General features: G+C 26.6%; 1 protein-coding gene across 29 annotated transcripts in view; it reads right to left on the bottom strand.

The window, feature by feature from the left end:
- Positions 1 to 26,622, bottom strand: part of LOC100208668 (uncharacterized) — a 120,980-nt gene that overhangs the window by 22,826 nt on the left and 71,532 nt on the right. For all 29 annotated transcript variants that reach the window (XM_065792836.1, XM_065792838.1, XM_065792839.1 and 26 more), the window contains 11 exons: positions 23,125 to 23,227; positions 22,392 to 22,565; positions 22,168 to 22,319; positions 21,217 to 21,546; positions 21,066 to 21,144; positions 16,858 to 16,899; positions 13,718 to 13,893; positions 10,180 to 10,259; positions 9,859 to 10,096; positions 9,470 to 9,788; positions 9,216 to 9,323 (listed from right to left, as the gene is read on the bottom strand). In XM_065792836.1, coding sequence (XP_065648908.1) covers positions 9,216 to 9,323; positions 9,470 to 9,788; positions 9,859 to 10,096; positions 10,180 to 10,259; positions 13,718 to 13,893; positions 16,858 to 16,899; positions 21,066 to 21,144; positions 21,217 to 21,546; positions 22,168 to 22,319; positions 22,392 to 22,565; positions 23,125 to 23,227 — 1,801 coding nt within the window. The remainder of the gene's footprint in view (positions 1 to 9,215; positions 9,324 to 9,469; positions 9,789 to 9,858; positions 10,097 to 10,179; positions 10,260 to 13,717; positions 13,894 to 16,857; positions 16,900 to 21,065; positions 21,145 to 21,216; positions 21,547 to 22,167; positions 22,320 to 22,391; positions 22,566 to 23,124; positions 23,228 to 26,622) is intronic.

Raw genomic sequence — 26,622 nt, 5'->3', positions numbered from 1 at the left:
ACAATTTGTCATCGTTAAGTGTGTTACCAGTCTAACGTGCATTACCGCATGCAAAACAATTGATAAAAGCAATCATTTCACAACTATAATAGCAATAGTTGGCCACATCCATGAATTCCCAAACAAATGTTTTTCAACTGTGGATACTAAAACTTGATTTGACTTCTTTTACTTGTCCAGGAAATTCTGATGCATTGTAATTAACAACACACCAATCACCCACGGAAAGTGTCAAAATTGAGCTGTGACCATTTTCATCTATTTGACGTAAGTAATCTAAAAATAAAATGATGCACTTAATTTCGTCCAAAGCTGTTTCCCGCAGCATGATTTTTCCGGGTTGATTTGCTGTGAAACAATGAATTGTTTTTATGCCTTCAACATCTTTTACATTACTCCATGGGTTGAATTCGCTGGTTAGCTTATCAATCTCTCCTTGCTGAACATGAAAAATTATTGTTTTAGGCATTAACATGGTTGCCAATTCAGCAAAATCTTTAGATGATTGAACAATGGTGTTAGCTCCCTTTGACATAATTTTTTGACGTACGAGATATTTTGCTTTCCCACCAATTGCGTCAATTACCCCCTTTCAGTGGGAAGTTACAAAACACTTCCACTGAAAATTTTTGTGATATCGACAGACCAGAAGTTGCAACAAATGCAACATGTATTTATTTTTAAATTCAGACGATGGTCCATCTGACCCATGACGCTCTATACTGAAGGCCTATTCATCGCGCAACCGTAAGCCGTGACTGGGAGCCTATTATTTTTACGGATTATCAGCAACTCTGCTATAGAATTATATTTCGGAGTCAAAATATGACTCATAATAAGTTTAATTAGTTTATTTAGAAATATTTATATTAAAATGTAATTAAAAGTTAAAATTTTAAATAAAAAAAAAAATTAAAACAAAGAAAATATTTACATATATTTTAACAACAGATACAAATCATTCTTTTCTAAACAAACTTATGGTAACTTTAAAACTTTTAATGCAGGTTCTTTATTAGATCTTGGTGTAATTTGTGCACAAAAATTGTTTAAAAATATATTAGCCAGTGTGTTGCAATGTTTTTGATTAATTTCAAAATAGTAAAATTCAGAAACTAGCAAAAAGATGTCACTTAAGGACTTACGACAAACTTTATCTTTTCTCGAATGGAATAAGACAAAGCAAAAAAAACCCATTGGCAAACATTGTCTAGGGGAATTTTAAGACCACCACAATCTATAGACTTGAGGTACTCACCAAACTTTTCATAATAAAGTAATGTTTGATTGAACAAAATGTTTTCATTATATTCATTTCTACATACATAACCAGCAATATAAATCAAAGACATTTTGGTAGTATCAGAAATTGACGACTCTAGTTTTTCTAAATTGTCAAATATTTCACTACCTGCTTCATATAAAACATATGTACAAGAAGCACACTCACGACCTGAACTAAAATCAAAAGAATCTATGTCAATATTTAAAAATAACAACAGTGATGTGTGATTTATACGCAATTTTTCTATAACTTGTTGAACATTTATAAAGTAGGCACCTCTGGAACCTTGTCTTAATTTCCCAAATTCTTTTCCTAAGTGGTCACTTGTAAACATACCAAGAAGAACTCAATCATGACTTGTTGCTAATAAATATTTACATAGCTCGACAATACCATAGCAAGTATAGTGAATTGATTTTGCAGTGTCATTAAATAACTGCTTCACTCTTTTGCCATTTTTACAACACATTTCAAGAGCCATATCACAAAACTGAAGTAGAGTATCATCAGGACTACAAATAGGTGCTTCTAGTGGATCATTGTGTCTTACATCAGCTCCACAACCTTTCACATTCAAAATTTTCCACCTGGTTATAACTTTATTTATAAATATCGCAGTATCCTTAGAATTTGAAATTATTTGAGAATAGGTCAGCAAGGCATGATATGTTTTATCTGAAAAAACTTTAAGGCAAGTAGATACATTTTGTCTTTCAATTGGCTTGGGAGCTATTGCAATTTCATTCAAGTTTGACAATTTGACTAACTTTTCTGATTCAATTTGATATAAGCATTTAAGGTGTTCCCATTTAGCTGTTTTTTGAATACCATTATCACTGTACACTAGCTCTCCAGTTTTTTCTGTAAGCCATAGATTCCTAATGTTTTTCAAAAGATAAACAAAGTCAAACAGTAAATACATCCCATCTTCCGTTTTCCAAGGTTTTTCTGGAATAGTATGATATAATTTAAAAAATGCTTGGTTTACACGATTACCATCACAGATAACAACTTTTACATCGCCAGATGACGATTTTATAAGTTTTATGCTGGAGTTTATATGTACAAACAGAAAATTTGAACTTAATTTTGAAATTGGGATCATCTTGTACAGAAATTTAGGACCACCTTTGAGACATACTATCATAATTCCCAAAACAGTTTTAGCCAATAATGATGGATCATCTAAAGATTTACCAAACAATGTTCCACCATGGTAAAGCATCATTTTTTTGACATATACTTTATCGTGAATAATTATACAAATTTTTTGTTTTTCTTCAACGTTTTTGAAAACTGAGTCTAAGAAACTAGCATCATCAATTTTGCAAACTTTTGATGTTATGCGTGTCAAAGTACTAACTGATGGTAATTGAAAATCGTTTCTTAGTTTATTGTATAAAGCACGATATGTTGAAAAATATTCAAAACTACGTATAATTGTATCTGATTTATATATTTTTTTCAATAAGTTTTGCAGACATAACTGATATTTGTTGCTGAATAATGTTTTTCTTATGATCTATTTCCATGACATTTAAAAAAAGTAGTATTTCCTCAAACTTTGACCAAGAATAAACAATATTTATACGATTTTTACACAAACTTTTTATAAAACATTTTATTCCACAATGAAATGTTTCAAAATGTAAATTCTCAAAAATTTTAACAAGAAATAAAGAAATACCATCATAAAACGTAATAGATTGAACATTAATTGTTTTTTCAATCATATATGCTATTACTGAAACTGAAAAAACCCTGAGATTATTTAATAAAAAATTTTTAAAATCAATATATGTTGCTGTATCAGCCAATAAAAAAGTGCTAAGTTCATCAGTTCTAACATTTCTAACAATGCCTAAAGATTTCAATGTTGTGCGATGACATGGTAATGGAGTAGGTATTTGACTTGAAGGTATTCCTGACCATACAGATGGTGGCATTTTCGGTCTTTGTCTTCCTTGAACAGTAACTTTTTCAAAAACTGTTGGCCAATGAAATTGCCAAATAACAGTTTCATCTGAAACTAAAAGATTAGAATTTGGAATACTTTTTATCCAAATATTTTTTTGTTCTTTGTCTTTAGGAAAACGATAAACTGGTATTTTTTCAAAGCTTTTATTTTTTTTGGTACTTTGGTAATTAGTTTTGCAGCCATATACACAACACTTTTTTGGCATCTATAAAGTATAATTATTTAAAAGAATATAAAAATATGCAAACCATAACATAAGATTTTCAAACACTTTTTTGTCAAATATAATAGATCACTACCCATATCAGACATAATAAATTTATATATATATATATATATATATATATATATATACACATATATATATATATATATATGTATATATATATATATAAAATATATATATATATATAAAATATATATATTTATATATATAATATATATATTTATATATATAATATATATATTTATATATATAATATATATATTATATATAACTCCTAACACTCTAAGGAGTTTACAAGTAAGTAAAAATACAGTGTTTTAAAATTATTTACAAAAATTTATAATTTAAAAAACATTAAGAATACAAAGTTATTGGAAATATAAAACAATAAACAAGATTAAGTTGAAAAAGATAAAAATTCTCTAGCAAGTTTTTCAATGTGAGCTTTTCACCTTCGCAATTTTTAGAATATTAAAATAGGCCCCCAGTCACGGCTTACGGTTGCGCGATGAATAGGCCTTCAGTATAGATCGCCTTAATCCGACCAAATCATTCATCGTAATAATTTGATAATAAGTAAATAGTAATAATAAATAGTATCTTTGTTTTTCTTCAGAGTATCGGAGCAAATAATAAAACCTTGTTGTGTACCCCTTGCAAATGTAGCTGCTGTAAAAAGAGTAACGCTAGATCTGCTCCACATAGCTGACTGGATTTTATACTGATATTTGCATGAATATGACATTGCAAAATCTATTTGCAGGATTCTGGAGGTACATTTTGTTTTGTCTTGAGAAAATTCTTTAACTTGGATACTTTTCTCCCGCACATGCTTTACAACCTGTTCAAAACCCTCCTGAATGACACCAATAAGTTCTCCAACAGTACCCTGCTGCTGAATCTTGCGCAGTCGCATCTTGGATTCAGCAATGTCGTTAGTTTGACGTACTCATTAATCCATTCATACCAAATTGCTATGTCTTCCACGTTCTTGTTAGATTTAATATTAAAGCCGTTTTTACATAATTTACACTCGTTTTTCCAACAGGACTTGGATATATATAAAGCACTAGAAGAACACAAAATATCATCTCACCAATTATTTTTATACACAATGCCCAATCTGCTCAAACATAGTATTAAATTTTCATGCATCACTTATTAACACTGATCAGCCGGTGTATTTTTTAAAAGCAGTACATTAGGTGGACAGAGAGCACAAAATTTGGAAAAACAAATTTCAATTGTTTCATTATTCTCAAGAAATAACGTATATGCCTCACAGAGGAACATAGTCAAGTAATACTTCCTCAAAGTTTCTTTTCTTCCATTTTTTTAAACAGCCATTGTATCTGACATGTGTGCCATAGTGTAAACAATGTCTGCTTGAAAGTAAAAGTCTTTTACTAGTTTTTCAATATCGTCTTTCAAACCTTCCACATTGCGTTTTTTTAAAAAACATGCTGCATCAATTTTAAGGCCAACATTTTCAGCAACCTTGTTAAGCACTGCAAATCTTTTATTGGGAGACAGCGGTAAAGCTTTGAAACAACGTTTTACAGCTTTCCCAAGCGTTTGCAGACAACAAAATGAAGATGACGTAATTGTCGTGTTTGACTCACCCAAAAGTTCTCTAGTTGACGTTACTGTAGATTTCATAGTTTCCTTTTTCTTAGCTTTACATTTCGCCACCCTTGCAGCTACTTTACGCCTATGTTCAGTTAACTGTTTCTTTGTCATTTTAGAAAATTTTGCAGCGTGAACTTGTGCAACTCTTTTATTTTCGCAAACTTGAAATTGTGGATCTTCCTTTTTTCTTTTTCATTCTAAACTTTTTAATTCTTTCTGCAGAAGTCAAGGCCCGTAGTTTCACTGCTTCCATCAAAATTAAAAAGAAAACAAATTAACACGACAAAATAAGAAACTGAACTGCGTTGAGACTTGCGCTTCCAACTGTAAGTTGAATGATTGTAAATCTGTGAACCTATGTCAGTTAAAATATTTGCAAATGCAACTAGAAAGTAAATAAATGCATGTGTAATTAAGGAATGTCTTTATGAATACATTGCCTACATGCTTGTTTAATTCAAATGCTGAGAAAATTTGCAAATCATGTGAAGTTGCGTTTAAATGCACCAATTTAAGGAATCCTATAAATAGATTCATAGTATTTGAACATACTATTTATACATATTTAGTTATAGATATCCATATTCATAGATATGTGGTAGTAATTATCGTTATGTGGGTTACCCAATTGTATTATCATAAATTTAAAAGGCAATTGAAATCAAAGCCACACGATATCAAGTATAAAGGAAGCATCTAGTTAAACTTGTTTATAATATTAAGTCATAATGTTAAAAACAATGTGCTTGTTGTGCAGCATTAAAAAATTTGCGTTTTTGTTATGTGTGTTACCACTTATTGACTTACTAGGATTCATGTTAATATTTTTAAAGTTGAAACAGCGAACCACCGTCTTATTTTACTTAAATGCTATCACATGTGTGTTGGTAAATATTTCTTGAGAAAATAATCACTCAACATATCTAGCACTTTTATTAAAACAAGTCAAAAAGATTAGTGTTCATTTAAGTAAAACTTTTTAAATATTTTCCCACACTTGCAGGTCTTCTGTATTAAAAAAAAAAATCAGGGAAATCATAATATGTTAGCACCTACATTTTATGACAATTTAGTACGTTTTGCACAAAAAATAAAATACTATATTTCATTTTCTGTGCATTATAAAAAATGTGAATTTGGTTCACCTTTCGCAGAATCAGTCAAAAACAGAAAGATAGAGAAAGAAAAAAAGCAACACAAAAGAAAATTCATGAACTTTCAGAAAGGGATGCATTTAAACAAAAAAATAGTTTGTAAAGAATTTGAGAATGAAATGAATGAAAATGAAACATTTCTACAATGGTTTAAAAAAGTGTTAAACTTGTGGTAAAAGGTAAAATGAAGACATGTTTTAAAACTGAAAAGAAGAGTTGACATTAAAAAAAAAAGGGTTTTTGCATTTTATTAATAACATACTGGAAAAGTTTACAAGTTTACAATATAAAACACCAGTACAAAGCTACATCAGAAATAAAAAATAGTTTAGGACCTAAGGATATTTTCATTCATTGTGATTTTTGAGAAAATTACAAATACTCAAAAGAAATCCAATCACTCCATTTTGGTGGATCAAGAAACTAAGTGTCAATCCATACAGTTGTGGTGTACTATTGCAGTACTTTTAAAAACAAAATAAAGGCAAAATCTTGCTGTACATTTTCAGATAACAGACATCACAACTTTGTTGGAATCTGTGCGCATTTGAAGCCTGTTATTATGACTTGAAAGAAAAGCTTCCTATCATTAAAACAGTTCATTTCCTTAGCAATAGTACTTCTCAACAGTACCGAAACAAGTCCATGTTCTATTTATTAGGTACATTTTTTCATAAAGAGTTTGGAGCTAAAACCATGAGGTGGCACTTCATAGAAAAGGGGCAAGGAAAAGATGTTCTTGATGGAATAGGGGGTTATATCAAAAAAACCGCAGAGAGATTAATAAGACAAGGGAAAGATATTCCTGATATTAATTGTTTGGTCAAAGAAATAAAGTGTCCAAGTATAACCATCTATATTATTAACAACCAGATTTCAATCTCTATGAGAAATGTGTACCGGAAAATCTAACAACTTTTTAACAACTTTACAAGTTTATGAGGTGTTTTAGAGTCCCACTAAAAAAGAAATATTGTATATGAGAAGGCTGACATGCACTGAATGTGACAATGGTACAAAATGCAATCACTATAGTATAGGAGAAGTATTAATCCCTGTGGAATTTTTGATGGATCTTCATCCTTGTATCATTTAATGTATAGCACTTAGAAATTTAAGTTTGCTTATATTGAATATTGCAAACTTTTGCGCTCCTTAAATGTCCTCTAGTTATTTAGTCAGTAAGAATGTTTGATCAAAATTTAGTTTTTCAGAGACCCTAGTATTTTCACTAATTATTAAAATAAGTTGTGCATGAAATGTTTCTTATAAAATAGTTATTTAATTTGTATCTGTTTTATAAATAAATTTTTTTGCCTCTGTTTTAAAAAATTCATTAACATACTTTAGCAGGTCAAAGATTCTTGAAAAAGAAAATGCCAGCTGAAGAAACAGCATCCAAAGGTTTGGCTAAAGAATCCCAAGGCCTGGGTAAATGCAAAAAGAAGTTGACAAGACTAAGTTACCACAGTGTTTACAGCAATAGTGAGGAGGACAGCTTGTCTATTAAAATCAATGATTTTGTGATTGCAAGTTTCAAGCATAAAAAAAAAGTGTAAAATACTATGTTGGGTTAATTCAAGCCTTAGGTGCAGAAGAAAATGAGTTTGTCATAAAGTTTTTGAGATCTGGTCAGGAATTTTTTGAGAAGATCTGGCCAGGAATTTTTTATGTTTCCAAAGAAAGATGACATCTCTGTCATCAATAAGAGCGATGTAGTGTTTAGATTGTGCCAGCTAACATTAACAGTAGGGGGCAACACAGTTTTCCACAAGACTTACCATTCAAAAACATTTCCTAATTTACTTACTATTAATACTTAAAATTTTGTAAAACTTGTCCCATGTACTATTTTATGTCAGCTTTTAAAAACTATTGAATAAAGATGATTATTATTTTTGTAAATTACCTGACACTTATAACTATTGTTTAAAGATGATTATTATTTTTGTAAATTACCTGACACTTATAACTACTTACAGGATAAAGTGATACTATTCCTAATATCACGTCTGTGGTAAATCTGTCACATCTGTAGATCATGCTAAAAGTTTTTAATTTTTTTTTTGTAAACTGACATTTAATGAGTTGTGCGGATACTTACAAATGATTAAGTATACTCAAAGCTAAAACAGCAAAAAGTTTTGGAAAATTTAATATTTATAAAATTAGCTATTGAAAATTTCAATTTTCAGGAGAATGTCTCTTATGCTATTAATATTGATAACAAACTTCTCTCATTTATTACATTAAGTATCTTTATTTAATGTAATAAATTTTTTATTACGTGATGCAATAAATATAATGTATTCCATAATAAAAGTACTGGTAAAAAGCAATATCAGTGATACAAAAAAGTCTATTAAAATCCTTTTTGTCAATTTTTTAAATAAACTTATGTTTGTTAAATAAGTGGATATGTTTGTTAAATAAGTATAAAATAACTAAGAAAATAGTTTTTAAACAAAAGAACAATAAAAATTCAAAGTGATGATAGTTAAAAAAAATCTTTAAAGTCTTAAATGCACTAAAACCTATGTAAATTGTTTTACATCATCAAGAATTATCAAGCCTGTAAAATACCTGTGTAATTATAATTAAAAAAACAAAATTTTCTTACTAACAAATAGTTTGTTTAAACAAAAAGTCTTTGCAAAAATCTTTTTTGCAAACATTGCAATCTTTATTCTCTGATAGGTTTATGTAAAACAAAATGTATTCTGAAATAACATAAATATAACTTTATTGAAATTTCAGTAATTAATTACTGAAATATTAGTAAAATACTATTAAATTATCAGTAAAAAAATTACTGATAATTTATTTAAAGTATCATAATATAGTATTTATGTTATTCTGCCTTATTTTCTTCAAAAATAGATAAAAACACAGTCATATTTGCAAAAATATCAATTATGTTATTTAAGTAAATAGAAAACATACTGATCGTTTCATTAAAGACATTGATGGAGCTTGTTTCTTAGGTTCTTTAGACTTGTGTTCTTCTAAATGTCCAGCCCCAGGAAATGGTGGATCCCCAGGCTTTATATACTGCAAAAAAATTAATAAACTTTTATACCTTAATTTTAATCTGTATAATAAAATTTTATAATTATAAAAGATATTTTATAATTATAAAATATATTATTACATCATATTTATAATTTTAAAAACAATATTCATATAAATGAACTAACTGTTGTGACAGTTATTTCTGGTACTTTTCTTGGTGATACACTTAAATCTAGTTCATTCTCTTCTGCAATCGAAGTAAGATTCTCTTGAGGATATTTATCATTTTCTTTCTGCATCACATCAACAATATTATTTGCAAATACCCCCATGGCCCGTAATGCAGCTGTGCGGGGGGATTCATTTCCTTTATTTTCAATATGTTTATTTTGATCTCTTTTTTCATCAATCTCAATTAATTCTTCTTTTTGTGACGACTTACTTTTTTTCTTCTTTTTTGTGTCTTGAACAACCGATTCATTTATATGGTCATTTTTCTCTTCACTAAAAATTTAATTTCAGTAAAAAAAATCTGTATTAAAAAATTGTAATAAAAAATCTTACTCGTAAATACCTTGGTTGAAGCCTTAATGGAAGAGCTAAGCTAACCCATTTATTTGGATTACTAAGCATTGAAGTCCATATATCGATCTCTCGTCCTGTACTGTCGTCCCATTTTTCTTTGAATTGACCTGATCCTAATCTTATGATTCCAATTTTGTTTATATTCTTATCCACAGACTCATCAAAAATTGCAATTTCCAAACACCTATCAGCCAACTCATCATGCATTACATTTTCAAAAGACATACCTTAAAACAAATTATTTTATTTTTTTATTTTCAAATTTCTGCATATTATTTAAATATAAAAAACTCTTTAATAAATTTGATACCAGTATCCCAGATTGGATCAACACTCTTCATAAATGATTTGGTCTTGAATTTTAAATTCTTCTTTTTAGGATACATAAAGCTATAAGATCGTAATATAAAAAATAAAACACAATGTTTCATAATTGTATTATGTTTATATTATAAAAATTAAAACATGTATACATACATACATACATACATATATATATATATATATATATATATATATATATATATATATATATATATATATATATATATATATATATATATATATATATATATATATATATATACATTGTTTATTTTGAAAACAAATAACAATTTTTAGTATAAATTATAAAACAGAATTATCATATTGTAAAAAAGAAAAACAAACATTCAAAAGAAAAAATTAAAAAATCATTACATTACCATTACATAAGTATATTATTGAAGAGAAAGTTTTTATATTTTGTGGTGAAATAAAAACAAACATTTTTGGCTAATATTAGATATTTAGCAACTTTTGTCACTTTTTAAAGTTGATATTTCTCAACAAAAAAAACCCCCTGAAACAGCATTGAAATTTACCTAAAATTAAATTTTTTTAATGGGTGAATAATTTGTTACAGATAAAAAGAACTCTTTAGAAACATGATAAAAGCATTTAAGATTTAAGTACTTTCCAGTGTTAGGCATTAGGTTAATGTTACATATTTTTGGGGTAAACTGGGAAAAAGTGAATTATTTTTAATATAGTTTTTAATATTCAAATATTTTTTATATTTTAAATATTCAAATATTTTTTTAAAAAATTCATCTTTTTTTACATTCATTTTCTTAATTGTTAAATTTTTATCTTCTGATGCAAGACACCTCCATACAGTTTTTTTTCATCTTCTGATGCAAGACACCTCCATACAGTTTATTTTTTTTTTTGTTGCCTTGTTTATTGTAAGAATGAGCTTACAATTGTTGCCTTGTTTATTGTAAGAAAGTCTTTGTCTACTGGTAATTTTTTTTGTAAATTGTAGCTATTTGTGGATCTCTCAATGAAAACATTTTCACAAATATTATTATGACCATTGGTGTTGGTGCCAGGGGTGATGTTTTAAGAGATATTATTACCACAATCATTTTTTTCTGAGAAAAAGGGTGTTTGTCAGATGTCAGATGCTATTGCAGAAGGATCAAAGGGAAAATTCTAAAAAAAAATTCTGTACTAAATGAGCTGGCTTATGATACATCATAAAGTTTTCTTAACAACAATCGAAATACAGACCACCACTTTCAATTGATTTAAAAATTGATTTGTTTGCTCTTCACAATTTTAAGGCATTTTATGCTTAGAAGTTGTTTTGCAAAGAATAAAACTTCTTGGAACACCATATTCATTTGATGCAGCATGCAAAGGAACTTCATTATTTTTAACTTTAGAAATATTTTGTAACAAATCAGATGCATATGTATAACCATGTTTTTCTTAGAGATTCTATTTTTTTTAAATGTATTTTCTTGCCATTATATCAATATATTATATTTCTAAAATTAATAAAAAAAAATTACTAAAACAAATATTCATTTTAAAAGTAAAATATTTAGCTAAATAATTATGATAGATATAGAGTTCTACAAAAGATGTTTGATGAAAAAATGTAATAAAAAGATTCACTTTTCCTCAATGAGTCAGAAAAATGAGGGGTGAAGTAAAACAATTTATAAACTTAGCTGTTTCATATCATAATAAAAACTTTTCACCATCAAAATTTATATAAATAATATAACTGATATACACACTAACAACAACAAATTCTAAGTTTACTATAACCTACATCAAAAATTGATGACAGAATTTTAAAACTTCCAAAAAAAATGGTTTTTAAAATGGCTTTTACATCAAAACAAAAGCTATATTTTAAATTTTATTTTTTAATAAAATTTAAAAAAATATAGCATAAAAAGATAATGTTAAAATACTAAAAAAAATTTTAATGTGAAAACTTTTTAAGCAGCAAATATAGTTCACATCACCCCTAATTCAATTTAACCCAGTTTACCCTTATTGCTGAAGAAAAGACATTAAAAGCTTTATATATATATATGCATATATATACATATATATCATATATACATATATTTAAAACTATAGTTTATGGAAGAAACTTTTGGATTACCATACAAGACTATGTATATGTATATATATATATATATATATATATATATATATATATATATATATATATATATATATATATATATATATATATATATATATATATATATACATGGGTGATATGGAATTACTCTTGTACAATGGTTGATGTACTCTTATACAATGGGTGATTTGATGTTGAATTACTCCTGTATGACTTGAGTGTAACACCCCAGTCATACAGGAGTAATTCTACATCAAATCACCTATTCAATTTAATCATGTGTCTTTCTTTTTCTGTAAAATTTTAACACACAATTCTTTTTTATGAAAAAACATTGTAGAATAGAGTGGTCTAAGTGGTTACCTGGGTCTAATTGATATTCATCAGTTATATAGATAACTTGAAGGGATATTTTGAATATTTAGGGCATCATAGCCAAAAATATTCAAAATTACTAATGCAATAAATAAAATTTACACAACCAAAATCTGCTATGCAAGAAGCTTTGATTTAAGGTTAACCATATGTTCTCATGCATTTTCAAAAACAGCAATAGTATAACAACAAAAAAGAGAGTACAAGCTAATTGTGGAGAACTATTACTCAACAGAGGTGCTTCACTCAAAATGCAAATACTGAAAAAATATTTTTTTATGTAAAACATTAGTAATGCATTATTAATTTGGTTCTATTTAAAATTTGCTCTATTTTTTTCAAAGTTTTTTTCCTATATGTCCTTTATTGTTGTCCTATATATGTACAGTTTCTTTTTCAATTGAAATTATCTTAAAAAGCACTTTTGAAATTTAAATTTCTGTATACTTACTTAAAAAAAGATACTTGATTTCTCATAAGCAAGATTTTAAAGCAGAAGTACCAACATTTTATGTAGAACCATATTACTTCAGTAAGTGGGGTAATGTGGGTCCATGACAAGACAGAGACAGCTTTAAAAAAACTTTTAAAAAACCCTAGATGTCTTCTGCATATTTTAATATTTTTTTGTTAAACTTAGAATAATGTTTGATCATAATTTTAAAACCTTTTACAGAATGCAGATACCTAGATATAGTTTTTTTTTTAAAGAATTTTGAGTAAGTAATAAAGTCTGAATATTGAGTTTTTTTAACATAAATTAAAAATTTTTTAACTTATAAATTAAATTAATTTTCTTATTTATAAATTAAAGATAATTCTGAACACATAACTTTTTTAAAAAGATCATTGATAAAAATGGTTAACAATATTAGACTTATTGATTAGACTAATAATGTTTATTAATGTTATAGTATATATTGTTAATGAGATGTCTAACATTGAAAAATATTAAACATCAATAAACATTGACAAAAAATATTGACTATCTACAAGCTTAAAAAAACAATAATGTTCTGAGTAAAAAAACAAAAACTGCACTTACACTTTACAAAAAGTGCTGGGTAAATCTCCATCTTTCTTCACAGGTAAATTCTTGCCATCTTTCAAGTGAACTTTTAAAACACCTTTGGTTGATTTCTTTTTGAGCCCTTTTTTCTCTTCTTCAAGTTGCAGACTTTCAGGAGTAACATATTGCAAAGCAACTTTTATCACTGCAATCTAATTTTTTGTAGATTAACAAAAAAAAAATTATTTTTATTTGTTTTTATCTTTAGTTCAAAATAAAAAATAAATCAGCAAACAAATTATTTCAAGTTGTTAAATAAATTAGTTTTAGTAAATAAAAGAATTTTTAAAAATTTATTAAAGAATTAGGTAAATTAGTTACATGTAGTCTTCTTGATTTAGCCAGCTCAATACTCAATTTTTTTTGCGCTCCCCCACACACCCGAAAAAACTTTGGCGAGCGCATGAAAAAGCAATTGCCAAAAAAATAAAAGCGTCTTCTTTAAAACTGCAACAAAACTTTTCTGTTCATTTATTTAACTTTTATGAAATGTGGCCTTTTTTACGCTTTTTTTTTAAAATCATCTAGTATTTATTCAAAGCATTCTCTTCGCTATACTTGCTTTAATTTAAGTAGCAGAAAATTTTTTTTTTTCAATCATGCAGGCTAACTTAAAAATGACCATCCTGCCAGCGCTTTTTCATGTGCTGGCATTAAATTTCAAATGGAGAAGACTTTGTAGTCCAGGAAAACCTGCAGCTTGTTTTGCAAAATTTATTTTTTTAGAAAATGTTTAAAAGAAGACATGAAACTTTCAGTTATGATTAGTTTTGGTGAAAATTTGATTATTAAAAAAGAAAAAAGAAATAGATTTATCTCCATTAAAATAATCATTTTTGATACGATTGCAATTGAATTTTAAATTTTGTAGGTTTCTTATTTTTTTAGGTAAGTTTTAAATAATTTCTAGAATTTAAATCAAATTACTATATTTAAATTAAATTCAAGTCAAACATGTTAGAGGGCAAGTAGGGAATACAACTACTTGTGAATTTTACTACCCGGGTATTCGATGCTTCAATTTTCATCTACCCAGATTACCCAGATAATTGTTGAAAAAAAATCAAACAATAAAAATACAAGATAATAAATATACTTTTGTGTATAATGAATAGTTAATATTAGTTCAGATTTCAGTATAGGAACATTTAATTCTAATATGTAGTTATTTTGGTGTATAACTCATCAGTTAAGTTTTGGTTCCTTAAAATAATACTTCAAAAACACTAACCCACTGAGAGTTTTGACAGTCAATCTGGAACATATTTTTGTAGCAAAATTTCTGGCAATGGAAAAAACCCTTTCACAATTCACTGATGTAGGACTAATGGTAAGAAGTGTTTTATATAATTGTTCCAAGTTATTTGTTCTCTTCCCATTTCCTTCATTATTTTCAGCTCTATTTTGAGTTACAATAATTCTGGTTCACAAAATAAACGTTTATGTATTTGTTTAGCAATTAATTTTACATTATATTTAGATGAATATGATAAAAACTCATTTGATTGCTGATATTGTGCAGTAGAGAAACTATAGATATGTTTCAACATTGATTGATTCTTTTAATTAGCTCAGTACACATATTTAAAGCCTAAAGTGTCCAAATTTTTAATTATAATAATCTGGTGACTATATTTAGCATCTCTTTAAGATGCAAAATATAGTCACCAGATGGAAACATTGCACCTAGTTCCTCTAAAAGTCATATAGATAGGGTCACATAATAATATGAAACAATTTATCATATCAATCAAAGAATTCCAGCGCATACGACAATCTAACAATAAGTTCAAATTTAAAATAAAAAATAATTTATTTATTATTTGGAAACCATTTTTTTTTCCTTATGTCAATCTTTCAATATCAAGTGAAAAACTGCATTGATGAATTTGAATTTTTTTTAGGTTATCACAAATAATTGTAGAATTCATCAATCATCAGTAGAATTTATGAGTAATTGTATTCGATAGTCACAAATCAAAGTGCTTCGCTATCTAAATGTATATTGTGTTGTTTATCAAAATAAAATACAAATTTAATTTCAATAAAAAAAATATATAAATTGAAAAATTTTTATTGTAATTTTTTTAACTGATATATTTTTGGAATTTTATTTTTTACATTTTATTATCAAAACTTTTTTTACTTTTAAATATAACTATAATATAACTATTTTTCAATATAAGGTATGATAACAACAAAACAAAAGTAAATTAACAATTTTTTTTTAAATAAATAAAACTTTGCATTGCACCTCAAATAATTATTGTGCTGGAATAATTGGAGAAATGTGGCTTGATATAAAATGTTTTTATTTTTTAGTTAATTTCTTGGATGCAACAATTTCTAAAAAATCCTTCCAACTATTGACATAAAATAAGAATAAAATACTCGGAATCGAGTACCCGGGTATATGATGCAAATACACGGGTATCGAGTTACTCAGGATTTTAGTGATTACTCGGAATAACTAGGTAGTCGATACCTGGGATTGTATTCCTAAGTTACAAGTCAAACATGTTTGAGGCAGGGTTGCAACATGTTTGAATCAATTTTTTTTTAACACCACACACTATTAATATACTATAAAAACAAAATACAATTTAAAAAAAATTAATGTCATCTCTAAAACGATTTTCTGCATGGTATTGCATTTTTTCTATTATTAAAAATATATACTAATTTATAATAATAATTTATTCAATGAAAAAAAAACATTATTACATGACAACTAGTAAATGAGATTATTGTACTATTTAGATTATTGATGGAATTAGGAGATGGAAAAAAAATATCATTACTTTTTTTCAAGATGATAAAAGATCTTGAAATTTTTTTGCTATAATTAAATATATTTTGTGTTTTAGTTTGTGTTTTTTTCAGTCTTTTAAATATATTTTGTGTAAACTTATTTTAATAATAATTATTGAGTGTGATTGATGGCAGGTTATGGTGAGATTGATGGCAGGTTATGGGAGATTAAAACTAAAAATTTGACTGAAACAAATCAAAGAAAGACAAGGGTAATAAAACTTTATAATTAATTTCAATGATTTTAAATTAAAGATGAAGTTTAAAATACAAATAAAAAAGTAGTTAAAAAAATTAAAACTTACTCCAGGCCCCAATTGCTTCTCATAACCTGTCATAGATTCAAACTAAAAATAATGCATAAAGCTACAACATGAAAAATAGTCATACTTTCTGCTTATTTTTAGAAAATTTTTCAATTAAATATTTTTATTTAACATATTGATTATTGTAGATTGTGTTATTTGATCATGAATAAAATTTTTTAGCCAAAAGTAATTAAGATAAAAATCTGTGTTTTAAAATTCTAAAATAAGAAACTAAATAAAAAGAATATATATTCTTTTTATTTAATTTTATAATTGTATAATTGTATTAGGGTGTGACATCTGCCCCATATATTCTAAAAAAGATCTGTTCATATTCTTAAAACCTTCTATTGGTGCTCACAAGCAACTTTGTTAAATTTTTCCAAAATTGTATTGGATTTAGGGGGAACACCAGACCCTTGAACACTTACCAGGTCCCTAATATAATAATATAAAAAAAAATTTCAAAAATATGTCATGCTGGGTATCAAAAGAAGCAAATTTATATAAAAATTTTAAAAATAATAATAACACTATTTAAAAATTATTATTTTAGAGTTTTTTGCAGAAAAATGAAATTTTTTAATCTAAATATGAAAAAAGTGTACTTTTTTGATAATTATTGCAAAAAAAATCTTCAATATAATTTTATTTATAAAATGATTGATATTTTTAAAATTTTTATATAATTTCGCTTCTTTTGAGACTACTTTTAGAAAACTTTTTTTAATATAATATTAGGGACCCTGTAAGTGTTCAAGGGTCTTGTGCATGATGTAAATCCAATAAAATTTTGAAAAAATTTAACAAAGTTGCTTGTGAGAAGCAATAAAAATTTTTCATAATATGAACAGATCTTTTTTAGAATATAGGGGGCGGATGTTACACCCTATATATATATATATATATATATATATATATATATATATATATATATATATATATATATATATATATATATATATATATATATATATATACATATATATATATATATATCAGAGGGTTTTCTAGACCGTATTTGACAGCGCTGACCATATTTGGGCACTGATCTTATTTCACAGCAAATATTATTTTTTCTCGAAAAAATGCCTGCATTCGGAAATATTTACTGAATGTAGACATTTGATGAAAATTACTGCTGCCCAAATTATTTTCTTAAAATAGCCCCTGCATATATATATATATATATATATATATATATATTTGTGCACTGGCATTAAATTTCAAATGGAGAAGACTGCTATTCTTAGTATATAGTTTTGTGAAAGTCTCTTAGTATACTGCATATTGAAGTAAGTGTTAAAGGTGACACCAAGGAAGTTGACTGATTCTATTAGAAATCCTACATTTTTCAATTTTTGGATTATGTTTTTTCAAGCTTGCTCCCTTTCCTTGGCCATCTGAATTTCATGTTACTAACAATTCATCATCACGGTAAGTGACTGGGGTTGATATTTCACCAGGGCCATGTTTGATAAAATATAGCTGGGGCTGGGATTGTGATCGGGGCTGCATAAATATTTATACATCCTAAAGTATATTATTTTTATTCAAAACTCATGTTATATTTTGTATATATATGCATATAAAAACATCATGATAATGATGTTTTTATATTAATCATCATTATTATCATCATTATTATCATCATTATCATTATGATCGTGTTTATGATCATAATCACCATCAACAGCATAAAAGAGGAAGGCTAAAGCCTGATGATGATCATGATCATAATCATCATCATGATCATCATCATCATCATCATGCTTTAGTCTTCCTCTTTTATGCTGTTTCACTGATATAAACAATATAGAGCATTTTTTTTCTCAACTAAATCTCATTCATACAATATGTAAGGCATTTTCTTCAAATTTTCTTACTTCTACCACTACCATTTTCTACTGAAGCTGCTACCTCTCTACAAGCTGATACCTAAATTACTTTAATATTTTCTAACAAATGTTGTTCAATATAAGATTTTTTCTGATTTGTCTAAGATTATGCCTCCTTTTCTTGTCTAGCTAGAGTCACACCACACATCCATCTGATCATTTTCTCTTTTGGCAAATACTACACCATATAAATACTAAAGTTTATATAACAATGAAAAATTATTGTATATCAGCATCTAAATAAATAGCAAACATATATGTTTATATCCATAATATGTATGCATAAAGTGCATCTTGGAAGCTTTAATTCCTTCTGAAATAAAAGTTTGGAAGCTTTAATTACTTCTTTCCAATTTTAAGTCAAGCCTTATTCTACTCCACATTTTTCACCATCTTGAGCAGTTGATATGTTAAACATTAAACATTTTTTTCATCTTTTTTACAAGAACATCTCTCTGAAGAACAAATGTCCTTTTATTATTGCAAGAAGCCTATGTAAAAAAATCCTGTCTGATATTAAGCTCTGTTATTCTCATTTTACTTAATCTTGTATCTTATCTCAGATGTTAGGTTTTAGAGACTTTTGGTTAGTCTTGAAACAATGTCATAAAATAAGGTAAGTCTAATATTTAATCTCTTATTCAAGGGTCTGATCTTTTTACTTCTCCCCAGAATAAAACAGAGTTATTTGCAAAGAAATCTTACTTTATTTTGACTCTTGAATATAATAGCCATGCTCTTCCTGACAGCTAAACAAAATATCTGATTATTAAACATCAAGATTTCAATGCTAAAGTTAATTCTCAATTAAACACTTCTATAGTTTGTGCTCCAGAATAGATTTCCATCATAGTCTTAAAATGTTCTCCAGAACTCTCTTCAATTTTTGCTAAACTTTTAAAAAGTGATAAATAAGTGGTACCAATTTTTCAAAACTCTAGAAAACACTTTGACCTCTCCTAGGCCTGTAAATCGAGCCGAACGAGCCAAGCTTGCCAAGGCTCGGCTTGGCTCGTTTACACATTAAGAGTGTTCAGGCTCGGCTTGAGCTCGTTTCGAACATGAGATTCTTTGTTTGAGCTTGGCTCGTTAAGGATTAGTATTGTTTGGGCTTGGCTCGTTTTACATGTTGCTCGAGCTCGACTGGTTTAAAACTCGAAATAATTATTGTAACCTGTTAGTTTAAAGCTCGTTTAGTAAAAAAAATTGTTCGTTAAAGGCTCGTCTGTAAATAATGCAAGTCCAAATCAACAAACAACATAAACAATCCTACAGTCTATTAAACATGCAAATAAACAACATAATGAAATAAGATCACACAAATCTAATAGTTCAAAATAAAAGTTAAAACTAATAGTTCAATGTTCAAACTTAATGTTCAAAGTTCAAACATAATGTAAACTCTCACAAACATAATAATTCCTATTAAACACTGCACTCTAACAGTTCAAATTACATTTTCACAAATATAAGTTTTGCTCACATTGCATTGGATAAATAAATATATATATATATATATATATATATATATATATATATATATATATATATATATATATATATATATATATATATATTTGAGCTTTAATCGAGCCTATATGAACGAGCCTCTGATGTTCAAGCTCAGCTTGCCTAATTAACGAGCCTAATTTTTTGTTCAAGCCCGGCTTGTTTACCATTCGAGCCAAACATGAACGAGCTCTTGTTGAGTCGATCACTGAGTCGTTCACGAACACGAGCCAGGATTTACAGCCCTAACCTCTCCAACTATCCTGCGATTAGTATTCACTCTTTTATTAGTTTCTTTATATAAAGGTTTTGAAGTTATTAAATTATTTCTTTCTAACTGCAGTAGTAAAGTTATTCTTACTGGCCTACCCTCTTCTTTATTTCAAGTAACTTTAAGGGTTCTATCTTTGCTCCGGTATTGTTTCTTATCTACAACAACAATCTTCATGAAATCTAAAGTGACTCTATTTGCTGATGACTCAACTTTATACTCTTGTATTAACTAAAAATCATCACTGTTTAATTGCTTAGAACAAGCAGCCAATTTTAAATCTCATCTCTTTTCTGAAACAGCCTAAAAATTCTGGACTTACAATCTACAACTTTTTGTTATACAACATAACTAATTTATTAACTGCAAAAAAATATTGCAATTTTGTTGGCACTCCTATATTGTGAATGGTAGTAGGGTCAACTGCAATGAAATGAACAGTATGCCTGAGCTTTTTTTTTATTTAAATTTATTAAAATAAATTTATTTAAAAAAAAACTATTACAGTAATTAGTAAACAAACATACTTCGTCTGTAAGTTGCTTGATGCTTTCAGTTTCTATTGGTTTCAAGTCTGAACTTAATTGGTTTTCTATTGGAATTTCGCTATATAAAAAAATAAAACACTATAAAATATATAAGTTAATTTTAAATTGAAAAAAAAAAATTTTTTCTTACCCTTTCCTTGATGTCATGGTTCCTCTTAGAGGAATAGTAAATTCAGCAAAGATTCCACGATGGCGCATCATTGACTCCCAAATTAAAACTTCTTTATCAATACAGTCATGCCAATATTCATCGCCATGAGATAAACCTAGTCGCATACCTGCTAAAAATTGATGACTAGAAGAATCATGATCCCAAACAGTAACTTCAAGAACACAATATTGCAAGTCCTCTACACTAACTTGATTAAATTCTAATTTCTCATTCCAAACTGGGTTTTGAGTTTTCTTTTGCACCGTAGTTTTACGCTTCGATTTGCGTGTTCTATCTGGTAACAAATAACTGAAAAAAAATTTCATGAACTTTTTAGTTCAAAATTAAAGATGTAAAAGATTTTTGTTAACAATTTTTTAAAATATTTTTATATATTTATCTAACATAATAAAAAGTCAATATTTCATTATAGATCAAAGAAATAGAAACCATAACTATAATATAGAGTATTGAAACAAGTCCTAATTATATAATTTTTTCTCTTTTTTTTTTAATTTAAATACATTTATGTTTTGTCCTTAACACTAAATAGTATAAATAGATTTGTATCAATCAACAAGTTGTGTCAAGTAGACTTGCCAATCAACAACTTGTGTCAAGTAGACTTGTGTCAACTTACAATTTGTGTCAAGTAGATTTGTGTCAACCAACAACTTGTGTCAAGTAGTTTGTGGCAACCATTAATGGGAGAATTAAATATGTTTCATTATAATAAAAACTTTTAAACAATTTCATTATAAATTTGTCAATGTTTTCCTTAAAGACATATCATTATGTTTAAAAACTATGTATTGTAGGCATATCATTATATTTTAAACTTGTGTATTGAAGAGATTAAAATATGCAACACTTTACTATGTAAGGTAACAAAATTATATATTAAAGATGGCATAAAAATTATAAACTAACCATCTTACAAAAGGATTGATTAACTTTTCTGGATTAACTTGAGGTAAACCAACAGCATCTTTAACAACAAAGGTGAGAACATTGTTATCATATTTCAAAGCTACACGCAATTGACCTTTACTTTCATTGGTTGAACTTACACTTACTAATGTCTAAATGTCAATTTTATTTTATTTTTCAGAACTCAAACTAAATCAAATGCACACAAAAAGTATTAAACTAACCATCTCTTGGAGAGTGTACCAGATACTTTTTTCACTATCTAATGAGTTTGTTTTTGAGTACTGCTGTATATTTACTTGAACTTCCCCTAAAAAATCGTTGCGCCCAAATCGATCATGATTCCAAACAGATACTTGCAGAACTTTTTCAAGTAACTCATCCTTGCTTAATTTGTACTAGATTTAAAAAAAATATTTCTAGAAAGATTTTATGATTTTATTATTATATAAGATTATTATAAATACCTCAAGATTATAATAAAACAATAAAAACTCTAAAATACTAAAGCCCTTAATAAAACAACAAAAAAAAGAATTTTTATTCCTTGATAATAAATAACTATAATATATTGAATAGTTTTATATGAAAAAACTAAAAAAAAAAACATTCCATGATATTATTAACTATTATAAAATATTTTAAAACAAAAATAATCAAATTCAAATATTACACATTTAAATTTATAAACAAAAATAATCAAATTGAAATATATTACACATTTAAATTTATAAACAGTAATAATCAAATTTAAAAATATCAATAATAATAACTATTATATATTTAAAAGTATAAACAATTTAAATTATGATATTTAATAATAACTTTTATAACCTAGTTTTTAAATTATATGTATTGTAACACCATGTAATGAAAACTTTAAAATAAAAATTTGATTAAAAAAAAAAGTATACTTTAATGTTATAAAAACTTTAAAACAAAAATTTGAAATTTTACTTTTATGGTTTCATTCCACTGAGGATTTAGAGTTCTTCTTTTATGCGTAGTTTTCTTTTTAGTTGACTTTGATTTGTCTGGTAGTAAATACACTTTAACATATCTAAATTGAAAAAATTCAGTATTGAAGGAAAATATTTCAAAACTAAAAAGTTTATAAAAACAAACTTAACAATCTTGAAATTTGCAAAAAGTTCTTACATCTTAACTTTTTTTAATTTCTTGTTTATTTAATCAATTAACTTCAAATATGTTTACAATTGTATGCTGAGTGAGGTCTAACTTAGCGCAATTATGAACAAAATTAATTTCTTTTAAAAATTGGTCAATACAACATTATCCAGAGAAGTCTGTCAACATTTTTATACATACTACAGTGTGTATATACAAATATGCTGTAAAAATATACTGTTTGCTTCATGAGTTATTAAACTGTGGGGTTTTTTTAAACAAACATTTATCTCCTTAATGCTCAAAAGAACATCACTCCTTTCACTATTTTTTTAATTAAAACTGAAGTTTGGACTTGTTATTACTTTCATGGTTAAGTTTTTTATATATAAAATATTTATATAGGATTTCTTATCACAAATATAAGTTTTGTTCCCTTCCTATGTCTCAAATTGTACATCCTTCCTATGTCTCAAATTGCACATCTTTCCTATGTCTCACATTGTACATCCTTCTAGTGTACAATATATGTATTTTAAATTAAACTTTAAAATATAGAAGAAAAAAAATATGTTGAAAAATATAAGGAAAAAAGTTTTTCTTTAAATACTTTCTAACTATTTCATTAGTCAAAAAGGATTAAATATGGATTGTTATAAAAAGACAACTAAAACAATTTATTTTATACAATATGTTTGGGTATTTTTTTATCGTTGAATCTAAATTTACAGGTACATGGATTACTAAATATTTTTGATATGATGATGTGATAAAGTTGATGTTGAACTAAAAAAAAAAAAAAATAATTTTTCATGCCTACTCTGAAACTCATATATTAACTTAAAATTTAAAATCAATGAATTTCAGTGAGCAGCTGTTGGAAATGCATTATCTTTGCAAAAGATTGCGATAACTTTAACTTGGATTCAATTTAAGATCCAAATATCAATCTTAAGATGAAGATGAACAATTTTGTATACATTGGTTCTGACAGTGACTCCTATCAAGAGTGTAGGACTAAATGTAATTGAAAACCTTTTGTATATTTTGTCCTTTTAATGAGTTGTTTCATTCAGATACCATTACACCTCTTTTGAAGCCTGTGCAATCGCACAGGCTTTCAAAATTATTAAAAAAACCTCTCGAATTATAAAGGAAACTTCACGCCACCTCTTGAAATAAAACATGAATGATTGAACACTACAGGGGAGACAAAAACTCACACATATACAAACATCTCCATGCTAACAATAATTGTTTTAATAATTATAATAATGACTGTTTCTCGATATTGGATTCTACCTCCAATAAATTTGAGCTTATGATAAAGGAAAGTTTGTTTATTGAATGGAAAAATCCAGATATGAACAAATAGTTAAACCATTATAAAATATCACTTTTCACATAGTTACCATTTTATTAGTCATTAACCGTTTGTTAAATAATTTTATAACTTTTTTATTGTATTTTTTGCTATTGCCTATTTTGTCATAATTAATAAAAAAATTGAACTTTATATTTTATTACCATAGAATATTTGTATAAAAAATTAAATAAGTTTTTTTTAACCCAACTGAAGATAGCTATAAAATAGTCTAAACATGTATTGTAATTTTATTTGTTAAAAAATGGTTTTTATTAATAAGTGAAAAAATTAGTCTAATTTCTCAATTGTTTTTTTTATATTGTGCAAAAAAGAAATTTTGGATATATATACATATACATATAAACATACATATATACATATATATATATATATATATATATATATATATATATATATATATATATATATATATATATATATATACACACACACACATATATATACATATATACATATATATATATATACATAAATACATATGTATATATACATATGTATATACATACATATGTATATATATATATATATATATATATATATATATATATATATATATATATATATATATATATATATATATATATATATATATATAAATATATACAGTCATGCCAATATTCTCAATAAATATATACAGTATATATATATATATATATATATATATATATATATATATATATATATATATATATATATATATATATATATATATATACACACACACACATATATATACATATATACATATATATATATATACATAAATACATATGTATATATACATATGTATATACATACATATGTATATATATATATATATATATATATATATATATATATATATATATATATATATATATATATATATATATAAATATATACATATATATATATATATACATATATATATATATTTATATATATATATATATATATATATATATATATATATATATATATATATATATATATATATATATATATATATATATATATATATATACATATATATAAATATATACATATATATATATATATATATATATATATACATATATACAGTATTGTGCAAACTAGTTCGGACAGTGGAAAAATTGGAATAATTTTCACAATAAGCCCAACTTTTAGCTATGATACTAAAGATTCTCTTGTTTTTTCAGATAAATAAGTGTTTTACTGTAGTCTAGTGGTGTCTGGCAACTCTTTGCTGCCGGGAAGACATTTTAGCAAACGCATCAGTGGCTTCAGTGCTACTCCAGGCTTTGTGCAGAAAGGTTTTGACAGAGGTTGTGACAGATAATTCACCTTGTATTCACAATGGACATCACTCCCAAGAAACGAGCAAGCATTATAGCTCTTAAAGAACATGCTGGTTTGAGGATTAGACAGATTTCTAAGAAAATGAAGGTGGCCAAGTCAACTGTTAGTGACATCTTGAAAAGAAAAAAAACACTGGTGAATCTTCAACACTGTGACAAGGAAGATGTGGAAGAAAACGCAAGACAACACCTCGCGATGATACAGTTATCATCAGAGAAAGTATAAAGAATCCTAAGAAAACAAGTGCAGACCTTCTTAGAGATTTGTCCACATCAGGCGTTAATATTTCTTCTTCAAATATCCGGCGAAGGCTCCTTGAAGTTGGCAGATTTGATAGAAAACCTCCAAAGAAACAGTTATTGACATCGGTTATGAAGAGAAAACGTCTTCAATGGGCACGTAGGTATTCTCAATGGACAGCAGATGACTGGAAAAAAGTAGTATTCTTCGAAGAATCGCATTTTGAAGTCCATGGCTACAGGTCAAAGTTTGTGAACGAAGCAAAGGTGAACCGCTTCGGTCAGGACATATTCAACAAGCACCCAAACATCCGCCTAAGAAGATGTTTTGGGGTAGTTTTAGTGCTAAAGGCCTTGGACGACTCATTAACATAGAGGGAA

The sequence above is a fragment of the Hydra vulgaris genome, chromosome 03 (genome assembly GCF_038396675.1).
Source record: "Hydra vulgaris chromosome 03, alternate assembly HydraT2T_AEP".
NCBI lineage: Eukaryota > Metazoa > Cnidaria > Hydrozoa > Anthoathecata > Hydridae > Hydra > Hydra vulgaris.
This window is presented reverse-complemented; position numbering and strand designations above follow the sequence as displayed.